The following is a 14,770-nucleotide window of genomic DNA, read 5'->3' on the forward strand; positions in this document are numbered from 1 at the left end:
ATATAGATATGTCTCGGAAGAGCCCCTTATATGCATAGCCAGCCAAGAAGGGGACGAATCGGATACGCATACAGAGGCGGGGGACGACCCGCTGACTTGGCTTGCATAATATCGAATGTAGGCTGGTAGAAGATGGCAACATCGACCAGACTGTATGCGCGCTTACCCACCCTTTCGTAAATGCTGTATAATTGCATCCTGAAGGTATTGTTCAATTCCTGTGGAACGGTACAATACTCCCCACAGAGTCAACCCTACGAAGAAGGATTATTGCCCAAGAATCGGTCCCAAAAAGCAGCCTGGCCTATTCAGAAAGGCAACATTGAAACACTTGGTTTATTCTTCATGAACTGCGTTGTATGAGAAATATCCTAGGGAACTTCATATGGCTCCGTCACAGACCTACCAACGGGTTCACTCCACTGAAAAGGAGAATGATGATTTCTCAGAGACCGAGGAAGCCAGCAACGCAACCATCTCCTCCCTTCCACAGAAGTATCGGAGACTATTTACTTATACTATCATCGTTATACTCCTCATAATCTCAAACCTCGCGTTCGCAGGTTTGTGGATACAGACTCGGAGCAGCAGAGAGCACCCGGAAGCACCGGGTTGCGTCCGGCCACAATTGATATATTGTAAGCTTCCACTCCTCAATGATATCTCGAGGTATTGCCCTCCCAAACGTTACTTCTTTTTGGTAACATATTGTAACTACGATAGCGCCGGCCACGAGTGCGATCCGCTACGAGAAGAAACGGCTGTGGCGTGACATCGACGGACCCAACCCCTTTACCGGAAAGCCCCGACCGGAGCTGGACCAGGCATGGCGAGACATAATAGCTCGTGAGTTTTGTCAGTCCTTGGCTTCTTATGTACTACTTATTGGCTCATTGCCATCCGTCCAGCCATCACCATCAAAGTGTCGGCGGACGAGCTTGCGCGTTTCAGTGAAGGCGACAGCACGATATCATTCAAAGATGGATCTGGATACATTGCCGAGATGGGCGTGTACCATGAGCTGCATTGCGTTGTGAGTTATTCGAGGGCTACATAGCTCTTAATAACCCGGTAGCAATTCTCTCTTCTGGCGAACAACAACTCATCCCCAAGAAACGGGTGAGACGTTATCTGCACCTAGTTTATTATTACCCAAATATGACCGGTGCGGACAGGGTGAGAGAAGACACGCACATTGGTGAGCGCTAATCTTTTCTCAAACCCTTACATCATCATCTCTTCGGCGATCTCATCAAGCTGCAAAATAGATCACTGCCTGGAATATTGGCGACAGTCAGCTATGTGTCGTGGCGATACGACACTCGGAACCTTCTTCTGGCGTGATGGCGTTCCGACTTCCAGAGTATATACCGACAATGGGTGCGTCGATTGGTACAAGCTGGATCATTGGGCGAGACAGAGGAAGGTCGACATGGCAGATTACTCTCAATTCGTAGAGGACGAGTAAATGGGCATAGCATTCTTACAATCATAGCGCGCGCATCTGATTTCCATAAGATAATGTAGTGAACCCCAAGCCAAGTTATTCTCTCGCCGTCCTAGGAATAGTAACAGGAAAATACTATTAAAGCTATGTGACAATCCCCGTATCAGATGGATTCTCATACCGCTCCGCCCAAGCAAAGACTTGCTCGTAATCTCGGCATGGCTTTGGCTGGCCCCAGCCGTTAGTGAGGTGTGTCTAACGATCCAAGACCTCGAGGTTCGTGTCTGCTCCGCACATGAGGGCTTGCCTGATGTAATCGAAGCAGTGACGGATGTGAAACGGCGCTATCCGGGTGGATGTGTTGATCTCAAAGTCAGGGATGTCCGTAAAGTTAGTTACGGCCGGGCTCTCCAGGACTTTGTAATATGCGATGATTATGGCATGCTGTACCAGTATACATGAGATCCCGTCATTATTTGCAGTGTTGACGAACTTGGAAGGGGGAACCCACAAGACAGTGCAGCTGGTGAAACACCGCGATGTTGGAGATGAAAGGTGCCACATCCGCATGATGGACAAAACCTCGGCCCACCGGAATAATGGAAGCCCAGGCTGCTTCAGACTCTGGTGATGGTAGTTTTGTAAAGGTTAAGTTATGCTCCCAGGTCGTATGAATCGAACCAGGGGGGCTTCGATCGCGAACTTCTATTCAGCGTTGGTTCCTTACGGCTTCGGGGCATAGAATTGGCACTTACGAGGAAGCCCATACTGAGCCTTATTCGACTGCTGAGGAACCTTGCCGAGTCCTATGAGGTATCCAATAGCCAGTGAAACCAAAGATGAGCAAGCAATAGCAGACCAGTTCGACATGAAGCGTTGCTTAGAAGCTTTCAAGTCCAAAACAGGTTCTTGTGTAAGTAGAGCTTCACCTTGCTCAGTCTCAAGGTCTGTCTTTAATATCATGGCGCCAGGGAGCGGTTCGGTACCCGATCAACGATGTGAATTGTTTTGGAAATATATCTAGAACCGGCTGACTGTCGAAGTCGAATCTCAGCACATCATTAGAGGTATCCGTGTTCTAGTCTCACGGTTTCTCTAGATGTTCCAGTGCTGCTTCGATAATAGCCTATGCAATGTATGCAATGGATTGTGGATGCCTGTGTAACCAAACCCTTGCCCATCCTCATGACGTTATGACGATAAGGTCGGGGGTCGATCCAGGTCATGGGGCCCAGGGCGGTAAGCAAGGCTAAAGTCCCATTTTCATGTTACATTTATACATGCATTTACGAATGTTGTGTACCAACCACCACTTGCTTCATTGGTGCCCGCACGGAATTCGTCTTCACTACGTATTCTAACGTCGTGCTTATGTGCCGAGGGACCGGGTCCCTTTGAATAATGGAAATTGCCTAGGTAGAAATGATGCAGTCAATCTTCACCAGCGGACCTAATGCCCCTTTTCGGGATCTGTAATTTGAACTCTTCCTTTGGGCCCATTGATTCAAATGGTAGAGGGCAGCACAGCTGCTCGAATTCGAACATAATCTTTCTCCCGCAGTAAGATCAGGCCTCACAACCTCAGAAAAGGTTTGAGCCATGGAACAAGAGTACAGCAAACAGTTGAGTACGTGATCTTGTATTACAGGGAGTTAGGAGGAAGGAAGGAGGCAATGCCAGAGGCTTGCCTACATATACTTAAGGCGCCACCCCCCGGATGAACTTTCTGCGACCAATATTGTACTAACTTACAAGGATCGCAGTGATCGGCTTGGCCGTTGGTTTCATAGCTGTGCCTTCATTTTCGTCGGATTGCGCATATGTGCGAGATTGCTCAAGCTGAAATCGTTACAACTCAACGATTACTTGTGCTTAGCAGCGCTTGCAGTCGCAATAACCTGTTCTGCGTTGCAGCTGTACGGTAAATATCCCTTGCTCTGTTTTTACACTTGCTCGAGCTGCTGACAGTTCGCGATAGCTGCAATCAGGGGCCAACTGGGCCAGCATCAGGTTGTCGGGCCAGATGGCCAGCCGATTCTAGACGATCCTCGATTTCTTGTGTATGAGAATGTAGGTAGAATACGGTACCCATTATAGAGCTTGAAAATAGCAACGAGGAGCGATATTGGGCAACTAACTTGTAATTGCAGACCAAATTCGCCATTAACCTCCTAGGTGCCTCCCTCAGTGCCAAGGGTAAAAAGGCAATGTTCATTATTGGTGCAACACAATATTGTGGGAAGGCCAATTAATCCGAGGACAGGTCTGATGATTACCAAATAAAAAGCACACCTCACTGCAATCCAAAATATTGGGACTTCATGGTTTTGTTCTCATCATCGTACCTGTAATACCAGTTGAGTCTCGCAACAATGGGATTATTGTTCGTTTTCGCTTACTTGGTGGCTCTTGTGTCGGCTCTTGTGACCCCCGATGCCCACCAAGATCCACTACAGCAAACTCCTTCTTGAGCTTGCACCGAAGCTATCCCATCACGATCTGATCTCTACACAGGCCCCGCCACGATGGAGCACATTTGAGCCCCCACGGCCGGCTGTAGTGGTGGATGCCATACTGAGTCGGATGTCGCTATCACGGTATGCATATTCTGTTTCCCCATCATGTGTTGATGCTTGGCCCCTTCGTGGAATCAAGGTCAAGTACTGCGCGGACAGAGGTATACCCTTCGTTGCCCAAAACGGAGGGAGTGGGTGGGCCACCACGTTCGACCTCGGTACCCACGGCGTGTTGATAAACCTGGCTCGCTTGAACCAGGTCACTTTCAATGCTGACAGAACTCGGGCTACCATCGGAGGAGGCGCCCGTGTCAATGAGACCATCGCCCACGCTTCCGCCGCGGGGGCCCTTGTTGAGACGGGCAACTGCAACTGTGTAGGCCCGCTTGGGGCTATTCTCGGTGGCGGTTACGGCAACCTCATGGGCTTGTATGGATTCGGGGTCGACAATGTCGTCTCCGTGCGCGTCGTGACCGCCGATGGCCAGGTTCGTGACAACGGATGGTTTGGCGCCGGATGCAACGTGAGTGCTTGCCTGACCGACTATGCCGGCATTCTAAACCGACTGACTGACTGGCTGCATCTAGCTACATCAACTTTGCCCACGGCGACGAGCCATTGGAGGTCGTGTACGGCAATAGTCTCCCGAGACTACGGGCTATCAAACGTCGCGTCGACCCTAAAGACAACTTTAATCAGTGGTTCAACATTAGGGAGCGAAAACATGGCAACTAAGCTCAGGGGCTTGAGCATTAAGTTGAAGATAAGATGACGTCCACCCCGGCCAGGCCGTTGGGGTGAGGTGATTCAGGCTCCGCGAGGGGATATACGCCTCGCTCGGCCGGATCGGAAGCGCACAGGGGTCAAAGAGATTGTAGCCCTGAGACACAGATCTGGAGTCTGTACAGCTTTTGAAACCCATCTGCTTGCTTGCTGTAGGTATTTAATACTTCAATGTTATCAATCAATCAATTGTAGTCCTTGTTAAAGTGGGGGTGTGCTCCGGCCCCTGATTTTCGTACAGGATTAGAATTGGATGCCGGTTGATCAGCACTGGAGGCGCCGCAAGTGGGCACTAATTTCTGCGAAATTTCGACAAACAAACCATCGATTTCTCGCAACGAGGCGATCAGGTTCACAGCCCTTCTTCCCCACCAGGGCCTCCAGGGGCAACTCTATGATATACTAGCCTTCCTCTCCTGCTCCACCAGCCAAGGCTCGTCTTCGCCGTTGTGCCCCACCGAGCAGTTTTCTGGTAGTGTTCAGAAATGCGTATCGTACAGATACGAGCTGGACAGACAGCGCCCGCGCCTTCCCAAGGCAGTGGGCGCCTGTGGGGTTTCCAGTAGCTTCATGATGTTCAGTGGAGAATTCGAGGAAAGTGGAGGAGGGCGATTTCCATTCGCTGGACGCGGTCGGTCGGGCCGGCAGTCGACTCCGGACAAAGGCAGACAGGCTCATGTAAGGAGCTGATCGGAATTCGGGGAGCAGGCCGGGGTACATCTCACTTACTTTACTTACATACAAGTGCTGTGAGCATCTAACCTAGGCAACCTACTCATCACCCCCTCGACCCCTCCCTCAGGTCATCTTACTAAGCTTACTGGCCGTCACTCTTTCTCGCGGCCATTCCTAAGTATTGATCCCATGTTCCGGCAGACGCGGTACCTGCTGCCATAGCTCTGCGCCCTATCTCACCGACTGGTTGTCTGTTGTCTGCCTTTGCCCTCTCTTGGGTATCTTCACCCCTTGATAGCCCAATGGGGTCACCAAGAAAGGGAACACACTGTTCCCATCCTGCCTTGACAACCATCGGGTTCGGAGGGTGAGTTCCCATTGCCAACTTGCGACGGGCTGTCCTTGACTAACAACATGCCATGCTAGACTGCAAGCTGCTCTTGCCCTGTTCTCGGGCCAAGCTGTCGTGAGTGCTCCCTCATTGCCTCCATGACATGGAATATGAATATCTAAACGCCACCACGGCCCCCATTGCAGATTCATCTCCAGTCCATTGGCCTCAGTCCGACAGAAGCTACTCTCACTCTACTATCAGGGCCAATATGTGGCGCTGTTTTCCAGCCAGCGTTCGGGAGCTGGAGTGACCGATGCCTCTGTCGTTGGGGGCGACGGAAGCCCTTCATCATCTCCGGGGTCATCGCTTTGATCCTGTCGATTCTATCTTTGGCTTGCGTGGATATCGTCCCCCCAAGCAGTTCGTCGAGGGGCAGATTCCAGTGAGACCCGGGGGTTCATTATGGTCATGCTGCCCGTCGCCTTGACCTTCGTCGTTTTCGTGTCTATCCAGGCTGTCCACGTCGGACTACGCGCCCTCATAACGGACGACTGCACGCCTATCCAGCAGTCCGAGGCCAACACCTGGGCCGGTCGCCATAGCAGCTTGGGAGGCGCGCTTGCCTTCCTCACGGCTTACTTGGATCTTTGGCATGGATTCGGCAGGCTTGACAAGACTGTCTTCTCTCGTGCAAGCATCCCCACTGCCTTGTACCTCGCCATTACCATTGCCGTCACCTGCTCTTTCACCAAGGAACGACTGGCGAGATCTCAAGTACAGGGACGGAAACGCCGACCGAAGAACTTGAAAATCATGCGGAGCATCTTCCTTGGTTCATCTGCACAGATAAGAACCATTTATTTGGTGCAATTTCTGAATTGGCTGGGAATGTTTCCTTTTTTGTATTACACGGTGACGTATGCTCAAACACACAGCCCTTTTTTTTGCATTTGATGGTATATATTGACACAACTCCCGCAGATACGTCAACAGCCTCCGCGGGAACACGGGAAGCTCGACTCACAGCATGGGTGCCCTAACACCAGTCGTGTATTCCGTCGTCTCCATGTTTGCAGCCATGGTGCTGCCCAGATCCGCACTCACCTATTCCTCCGATTCGCGGCACTGGATCGCAAACTTCTGCACGGCGCGTGGTCTATGGGTCGTGTCGCAGCTCTGCTTCACCGCCGCCATGCTCGGCACCTTTGTCGTCTCCACGGCCCTCCCGACGATCATCCTCTTTAGCGTGGTGGGGATCAGCTTCGGCATCAACGCCATCGTGCCCTTCTCCCTCCTGGGCGAGGAGCTTTCTCGGCCGCCGGCGCACTGGTCCGATCCCGACTGGTCGCGCAGCCAGGGTCTGGTCTACGGGCTCCACAACCTTGCCATTTGCCTGCCGCAAATTCTCATCATTTGCACCATGGGATTTACGTGGCATCATCAGTCCACTACCGGGCCGGCAGCACATGGAGATAAGATCGCTGCTCAGGATGTGGTCTGGTTTCTCCGGTTTGGCGGCTTCGCTACGTTGGTGGCTACGTACTTTGTTACCAGGTTGGAGAAGAGGAAAAGGGACGAAGATGTGGTAGAGTACGTGGAGGTCCCTTTGGATGCGTAGGCGTCAAGTGGGTGTTCGATCCGACACCAAAGCCCTCAGAGAGGTTGTGGTGGGTGTTTCAGGGGCAATCCTCCAACGTGCCTGCAACTAGACTCGGTGGGCATACAGCATATTCGGATTTCAGGGATGAAATGCTTCAAGCTATTGTGAATTTGGGCGATAGATGTACAAATACAATACACCATATCTACAAAATGATCTAAACCACGAGCCATTGACTGGTGAGTCCCTTTTCCGCCATTTTCAACGTCCCTTGTATACACACATACATGTCATGTGATGAACACAATGCACAGGGTGGTCTATTATTGAGGCTAAATTATTCGACCTACTCTATAGAATGGTGTTGGTAGTAAGTGGTTCCAACTACCCCAGCTATGGCTCGCACTCAAACCCACTACTGAGTTTGTGGCGCTTACTTTCTGGAAGACCCTCACGTGTAGGTTCTGACGCTCAATGTCACGTACAAATAACACACTGTTGAAGTCGGGTGAAACGTGAGAGCTAGTAAAGTTGCGAGGATCCCAACTTGCTGAAAGGGCAGCTCGAGCGCCAGGACTTTATCCCTTTATGTGGAGGCTCCTCGTTTCGTGGGCCAGCCAGCAAGCAAAATTAATCTTTGTACGCTGTTAGCCAGTAGAGCGTCCAGCATGGTTGTTACAAATATATACATAGGTAAGGTCAGCATGCGCTGCTAATTATCTATAGGTCGCCTTTACTTAGTCAAGATAGGGGATGCATGTAACCCCCTTTCTTACTGATATAGATTGGTATTTAAACTATCACTTAGGCTAGATGCGAAGATAAAGTAATCTTTTCTGTGTTTATTCACATGAGGGTTAAAATATTTATTTTATAACGTGATATTGTATGCATTGCGCCCAACCGTGTTTACCGTCACCGTCCGCCGCCATCCTCTCACTCAGCAAAATGCCAGCCAACCGGGTGCATTTGACCCGACTTGTTCGACAAGAAAAGCAACGGGGGCAGCAATTGGATTACTGGGATCAAAGTTATCCCTAGACGTTGGGGATGGCCGAGTCGGCAACCTGGACCGCGTCATGGAACATCTTCTTGACGTCGAACTTGCAGGCGTCGCCGGCCGCGACGTGCTTCCGGACGTACTCCTCCCACTCGTTGGCGCCCTTGCCCTGCTTCTTGAGCATCTTGGCGACCTTGATGAGGGTCTGGACGCCCGTCTTGGCGGACGCGGCCCCGTTGACGCCCGTGAGGATCTGCGCGGCGCTCTTGGCGGCCTCGGTCCAGACGGCGCAGGTGACCTGGCCGAGCGCGGGCAGCGCCGCGACGAAGGTGTCGCCGGCCCAGTTGACGATGGGCAGGTTGCACATGCACTCGCCGATGGTGTAGGACTTGCCCTTGGGGTCGTTGAAGTAGGGCGGCTTCTGGGTGGTCATGACGCAGCCCACGCTCTGCGTCTTGCCCGTCTTGTTGGCCTTGTCCATCAGCGCCTTCTGGTCGCCGCACTTGGGCGCGCATATGGCCTTGTAGTCAGAGTAACCCGGGATGGGGCCCTTGTAGGACCGGCACAGGCCTCGGTCCTTCAACACGCCGGTTTCTTGATCGTAGTCCTTCTGGGAGGTGTTGCCGCGGGCCTCGAGGCTGCTGCTGCGCTCTTCCATGTTGATGGCGGCTCCTGAGACGGAGGCGGCCGCGGCGAGGAAAAGGGTAGCGATGGTGAACTTCATCTTGGCGGGTTTGGGTATGGCGTGGCCGGTGGCTTGGAGTTGTTGAATCAAAGGTTGAAGAAGAGATGGGTTTCCGGCGTGAAGGCTGTTGAGAGGGAGATTTCTTTGGTGCTACTGGTTTGCTGGTGAGTGAAAGAGAGAAGGCATTAGAGCGACGCTTTCACGATCTCTTATACGCATGGCAGGTTGCCGCAGCTTCCCACAAGTCCTCAGCCTGTAAGAGCATTTTGAGTGGTGAGGTCATATCCTCAAAACTGGACAGTAAGCTTCATCAACCTATTGCATGCCCTATGAGTATAGATAGAACATATGGAATGTAGGGCCCAGTGTTGTGGCTGGTGGATACTCTATCAATAGTAAGCGTGCATCTTTGAATGGGGATCCTGTACGCTATACACAGCCATGAACCTTCGCTCTTACTGTAAATAGGCGTGTCTGTGCCGCACCACCATTGACTGTGCCGCAGCCCCCCCTTTTGACTGTCCCGCACCCTCCGTCACCATGGATTCTCGATCGGTCACGTGAGCCTGTGTGTAGTTTAAAGATTCTAACATCGTCGACGAGGTTTACACGCCCGTATCGCAACCACCATTCTTCGGGTGAGGGTGGTTAGGACTCGATAGGGTTCGGGTTTGGCTAGATTCGGGTTATTCTGGTATGTTATCATCTATTGACGTCGTCGCGAAGTTGGTGATATATTGCGGTACGAAGGGGGTGCGGCACGGTCAAGGGGTGGGTGCGACACAGGCCGCCGCTGTAAATCTCACAACACCGCTTCCCGGCAACCACCCGCACTGCGGATCCGGCTCCGAACAGGAGAACGCCTAACAGATAATAAGTCATGCTTGTGGGTGCTTGAACAGTAAACACATGCTCCCCTGGAACCCACTGGTTCGGCGACCCGACATTCCTTGCGGCGGGGACCTGAGCAATTGGCAGCGTATAGACCGCTGATTGACACTCTACTTTGCTGGACTACATATGTGGAATTTTGAAAGCGAGAAAAGATCCAGCTGCCAGCTCATTGTCCTAGAAATCAGGCATTTATGGTAGTCCACTGTGGCATGATCCCAAAAACTGTTACATCGCGAGGGTCGACAATGTTCCATATCAACGAGTCGGAAGAGGGCCAGCATCTGCGTCAATACTTCAAGGCCCAAAATGATGCCTTGTTGTCTCTGAATTCATTCTGAGGTTGAATAATCATGATCATTATCAATACAACGATAGAAAATGTTGGGCTAGTGTATGTATCCTACTGGATACACCAAAGGGTTCAGCCCTCGATTGCCAAACATAAGCGTTGTACAGTATTACAATGCTCGCATGCTGAACATGGAAATGCCCTCTAGCATTCTCGTGCGCACTCTAAAATCTAATGCCCAAAACGCCGCCTTATGCAATGTGCTGTGGTATCCTTAGTGCCTCAACGCACACTTCCATTCCCATCTTACACCATGAACGACTCGCCACAACCACATTCTTCCTCTGTGAAATGGTTAGATAAAGGCTTCAACCATGTTGGAAGAACGGAGAACAACTTACTTATGTTGGGGTTCCTGAAAACGAACCGCTCATTCAACTTGTCCTCCACCCAGTCCATTTCACTTCCGATGATGCTGAATAGGGCCTTGCTGTCGATGAGCACCTTGACGCCGTCCTGCTCAACGGCTTCGTCAAAGGCGGCTGGCTTATCGACATACTCAAGATGATATGCTAGTCCGCTGCAACCCCTATTGCGCACGCCAACTCGAATCAGTTTGGGCTCAGGGCCCTCGATGAGGTTGCGCAGATGTGCCACAGCAGTGGGTGTGAGCTTCATTGCGGCCTTGCGCGGTCGGAGCTTGCGCTTGCGCTCTGGCGGGGCCACCCGCTTGGTCTTCTGGGCTTCCTTCTCATTCACGGCGGGGTCGGAACTAGCTGTGGACGGCGACGATGCCGAAGCCGACGGCTGAGGGGTCCTCGTCTCAGGGGCCTGGGGCACAGGGCCGGCTATCGAGGTATCGGGGATGTCATTGCTGCGCGGCTGTGGCGGTGGTCGCGACAGCGGATATGGCTGGTAGGCTCGAGGCGTTGTTGTCTCTAGTTTCTCGGATGCGCTTCGGTGACTCGTTTGCGCAAATTGTCGCAACATGTGCTGACACGGTCGGAAAGATGACGGAGTGGTGGCTGGGCGACCAAACAACAGCGAGGCTGTCCTCCTCTCCAAGATTATCCGTGGCGCATTCATGGTGAATGGCTTTCTCTGGAATTTGCTACTACTGGAGTTGGTGATGAAGGTTTTGCCACTTTGGCCGACGGAGGGCGGCGTTCTTGCTTTCTCGAGGCGCAGTGCGATTGTCAAAGGAGGGAACAAGAAAAGGGTGATTAGGTAGCGACAAATGAAAGACACCAGAGGGAACCAGACTCTTGTTGGGAATCGAGGTGTTGGGGCAGGTGTGCGGCAATGGTTCGATTACGGGTTGTTTGTTGGTTTGGTGTTGGCAGCCGCTGCCTCTCGTGTTTGCTTGGTAACAAAGTCAAGGGTTCCTAAAGTTGCCGATGACATAGGAATCGAGCCACGACCGATAACTCCGATACCATCCGGACCAATGGGAAGCTCGTGAATGTCATCGGGAAAAGCCATGTTGCGTATCGATAAGGCCCGAGCGGGTCATAGATAGTCCGGCAGCAGCTGACCTGGCTCCATCCCCTCCTAGCGGCCAGCCAACCACAGCTGAGCCCCCGTTATTGCCCAGCGGGATTAACGTTCCCTGCCCCGCGGTAAGGACAGCTCGCTCACGACCCTGCGCCTGCGCCTGCGCCTGAACGGGGCATGCGACGCAATTGGGAACAGCTAAAAATAATAATTGCATGTCGATCCGGTATCAGCTACTTGCCTATTGCGCTGAGGACAGGTTGGCGCTCAGGAACCTGGAACAAAAAGAAACCAAAAGCTGTAGAGACAGAAAAGCAGCCTTCGTCCCTTGTGCGCATATTGTTGCAGGTATTGACTCGACTAGGGGAGGAAAAGCTGGATTTAATTTGCATCGCTGGTCTTTTCTGCTTCCTACCCAAAGTCCCGTCGCTCGCCGCGAGTCCATCCATGTGTCGACCCGCCATTACGCGACTACGATATGGAGGCATCTCCCCTGACACAGCAGGCCCGACCTGATGTGTTCCAGCCCAAGATTGTACAGCTATACGAAGCTCTGTTCAAGGTTAGGATATTCTAGATGCCCCCTATCCATGACTCCAAATCCAAAGGCCTGCTAAAGCTGACATATGCATTGACAAGGTACGTTGCAAGGCCCGTGGCGCATGCCGCGTTCTAAAGGAGAAGCGTCCCAATCGCTGACGATGCGCCGAACCCCCAGGAAGAGGACGAGATTGATGGCGATGGCGAGAAGACCGAGGGCTTCTGGCGCGAGTTCTTCCTCCTGAAGCCCGACCGAGCCTCCTTGCAACGCATACTGGGAGGATTGAGCCCCGACGACCTTATTAGCCTACAAGCACAGACGAGACGACTGTTCTCCCGGTCGGTTGCGTGCCTCAAGCAGGGCGGACCCGCCACTTCACATGCGCTCGAGGTGCGTCTCCCATGGCTTTGCGCGCACGCGAACATACGAATGTACTGACTGTATGCGCAAGACATTGACGACTTTCTTCTCCGCCGTCCTGCCCAAGAAGTACACGAACCCATCCTCGGATATTATCGCCATCTTGGCCGGCTTGGATCATGTCGACACCGCGTTCATGGAATTTGTTGGAGCTCTGGATAGTATAATGCGCAATGGAAACTCGCGTAAGTTTATCCGTGAGCAAGCTATTGCAGCCCTAAATGCTGATAAGAACGTGCTGCATGTTAGTCGAGGTGCGCCAAGGGGCCGTCGAGGTGGTATTGTCCATCACGTCAGGGGCATACCAAACAAGCCTTTTGACTTACTTTATCCACAGAGACCTGTTCCCTGCAATGATGAAGTTTATCCAGGAATCGGACACGCCCAGCCGCGTGCTACAGCCTTTCATGCTACTGGGTCTCCTGGCCAACTACAACAAGTTTGAGTTCCAGAACCCCTACCAGCTACGGCTGAACGATTTCGTCAATGAGGCAGCTATTCAGAAGGTCATTCGATGTGTCGGCCAAACATCCAAGAATTTGCGGGCGCAGTACGTCGAGATTCTCGAGGACCTCCCAGAAGGCTGGTCAATTTCGACTGCTCTCACAATGTTTGGTTTGAGCTCTATCGCACCAGGCGCCAAAGCCGGCCCGAAAAAGCCCACCTACGATCCCGAAGTTGCCAAACAAATGTTCGCCAAGCTGTAAGTGTGCCCTTTGCTCCCTATGCAGAGCCAAACCACGGCTAATCGATCCCTCCTTCAGTCCTGGTGAAGACGCAGCATTGCTTCTGGGCACGTACGACTTCAGTCACGCCAATAAGCTATTCTGCTTCAACCTAGTCACGTTGCCAGCTGAAAAGGGCGACGAACAGCCCTTCTCAAGCTTTTTGTCACTCACATCTTACCTTCTTCAGCACGCATTCCTCTCTACCCGGGCCACAAACTATGCGCATCTAAGTCTCATGGTTTTGCGGCTGATTATCGAGGATCAGGTACTGTGTAAGCGACTTTGCAGTGAAGAAAGCAAGGTGGCAGTTCGTCTATGTCGGCAAAGGCAACCGTATCTGCCAATGATCAAGGGAGACCGCATTCTTGCAACGAGTGTACTGGATACCATGATTGATGGCATCAATCACAACCTGCGACGCCGATTAGACGTCAGTCTGTATAATCTGTGTACAGGTATCATGCTTCGCATCATTTCCTACCTCTCACGGTCACGGACGCGCTTACAGTACCACTGGTCGGAGCTCTTCCGCTCTCTACTGGCGCTTATCCGTTTCCTGACGAGTTACGCGCAGGATCTGAAGGACCTTCCTCATATCGAGACACTCCTGGATCTGGTCGTGAACCTACTGGCACTATCCCTGTCAGCGGGCGAGGCTTTCCTACCCACTCCAGCTGCTTACGACGACCTCTTCTACAAGACGGTAGAGTGTGGTGATCTCTTGACCAAGTTCCGGGATACCTACAATCTTGCGAACCGAGCTTCGAACTCAATTGATACTCTAATCAGTGTGACCACACACTACAAGTCGCTGCTAGACGCAGGTGGTTCCAAGAAATACCTCACCAGCATTCAAGTTACCGAAGTCATTAAGCAGGGCTACGAGACTTTGAGCATACAAGCCAAAGAAGGCTTGGACGGGTGGGAACGGTACCGAGAAGCGGACGAGCGGACGCTGCTGAAGAAGATGGCGAGAGCGACGGTGGGTGATGTCAAGATAATGATGGAGTCATAGATACCAGAGAAATTCGAGCCGAGATTTTGCATTTTCCCTTATAGCTGGAGCATCCCGACATTTATCAGTGTGGTTTAGTGGCATGGCTATGTGTGGCCGAGCACCTCGAGTGTAGCACGAGCGAATGATTTGATGCGACGCTGGTTTGCCATTCGGCATTTCTAGATATGGCAACCTCCTTTACCAACAATGGCAACCGGCAGGTTCTTCTCCGGTCCCATGAAGAAACCTGGATGCGACTACACAATGATGGAAGCCGGCATCGACAGAGAGAAAGTGCATGGATACTTCAGGTATCTCAACTGCTTCAACGTTTGTTGTGATATCACTCGTCGGCGTGCCTTTTCGG

General features: G+C 52.1%; 7 protein-coding genes across 7 annotated transcripts; 4 read left to right on the forward strand and 3 right to left on the reverse strand.

Moving 5' to 3' along the window:
• Window positions 1-385: 385 nt before the first annotated feature.
• PG986_009314 (uncharacterized protein) lies at window positions 386-1,468 on the forward strand (the record flags this gene model as incomplete). The annotated part of the gene is made up of 5 exons (XM_066845536.1): window positions 386-638; window positions 724-846; window positions 909-1,033; window positions 1,114-1,198; window positions 1,269-1,468. 5 exons carry the CDS (start codon window positions 386-388, stop codon window positions 1,466-1,468), a joined length of 786 nt encoding a protein of 261 aa, XP_066697934.1.
• A 234-nt stretch (window positions 1,469-1,702) lies between these two features.
• On the reverse strand, window positions 1,703-2,410 carry PG986_009315 (uncharacterized protein; the record flags this gene model as incomplete). The annotated part of the gene is made up of 3 exons (XM_066845537.1): window positions 1,703-1,891; window positions 1,959-2,071; window positions 2,203-2,410. The coding sequence occupies 3 exons, from the start codon at window positions 2,408-2,410 to the stop codon at window positions 1,703-1,705; spliced, it is 510 nt and encodes a 169-aa protein (XP_066697935.1).
• Window positions 2,411-3,880: 1,470 nt separating this feature from the next.
• On the forward strand, window positions 3,881-4,698 carry PG986_009316 (FAD binding domain-containing protein; the record flags this gene model as incomplete). Its single annotated transcript, XM_066845538.1, has 2 exons — window positions 3,881-4,467; window positions 4,551-4,698. 2 exons carry the CDS (start codon window positions 3,881-3,883, stop codon window positions 4,696-4,698), a joined length of 735 nt encoding a protein of 244 aa, XP_066697936.1.
• Window positions 4,699-6,217: 1,519 nt separating this feature from the next.
• On the forward strand, window positions 6,218-7,373 carry PG986_009317 (uncharacterized protein; the record flags this gene model as incomplete). Its single annotated transcript, XM_066845539.1, has 2 exons — window positions 6,218-6,672; window positions 6,737-7,373. The coding sequence occupies 2 exons, from the start codon at window positions 6,218-6,220 to the stop codon at window positions 7,371-7,373; spliced, it is 1,092 nt and encodes a 363-aa protein (XP_066697937.1).
• A 1,019-nt stretch (window positions 7,374-8,392) lies between these two features.
• Window positions 8,393-9,079, reverse strand: PG986_009318 (Chitotriosidase-1; the record flags this gene model as incomplete). The annotated part of the gene is made up of 1 exon (XM_066845540.1): window positions 8,393-9,079. One exon carries the CDS (start codon window positions 9,077-9,079, stop codon window positions 8,393-8,395), a length of 687 nt encoding a protein of 228 aa, XP_066697938.1.
• A 1,450-nt stretch (window positions 9,080-10,529) lies between these two features.
• On the reverse strand, window positions 10,530-11,309 carry PG986_009319 (uncharacterized protein; the record flags this gene model as incomplete). Its single annotated transcript, XM_066845541.1, has 2 exons — window positions 10,530-10,567; window positions 10,625-11,309. 2 exons carry the CDS (start codon window positions 11,307-11,309, stop codon window positions 10,530-10,532), a joined length of 723 nt encoding a protein of 240 aa, XP_066697939.1.
• An 886-nt stretch (window positions 11,310-12,195) lies between these two features.
• Window positions 12,196-14,421, forward strand: PG986_009320 (uncharacterized protein; the record flags this gene model as incomplete). The annotated part of the gene is made up of 5 exons (XM_066845542.1): window positions 12,196-12,279; window positions 12,436-12,648; window positions 12,710-12,863; window positions 12,928-13,381; window positions 13,443-14,421. 5 exons carry the CDS (start codon window positions 12,196-12,198, stop codon window positions 14,419-14,421), a joined length of 1,884 nt encoding a protein of 627 aa, XP_066697940.1.
• Window positions 14,422-14,770: the final 349 nt, after the last annotated feature.

This window comes from Apiospora aurea (assembly GCF_038362705.1).
Source record: "Apiospora aurea strain CBS 24483 chromosome Unknown utg000006l_segment0_segment0, whole genome shotgun sequence".
Classification (NCBI taxonomy): Eukaryota; Fungi; Ascomycota; class Sordariomycetes; order Amphisphaeriales; family Apiosporaceae; genus Apiospora; species Apiospora aurea.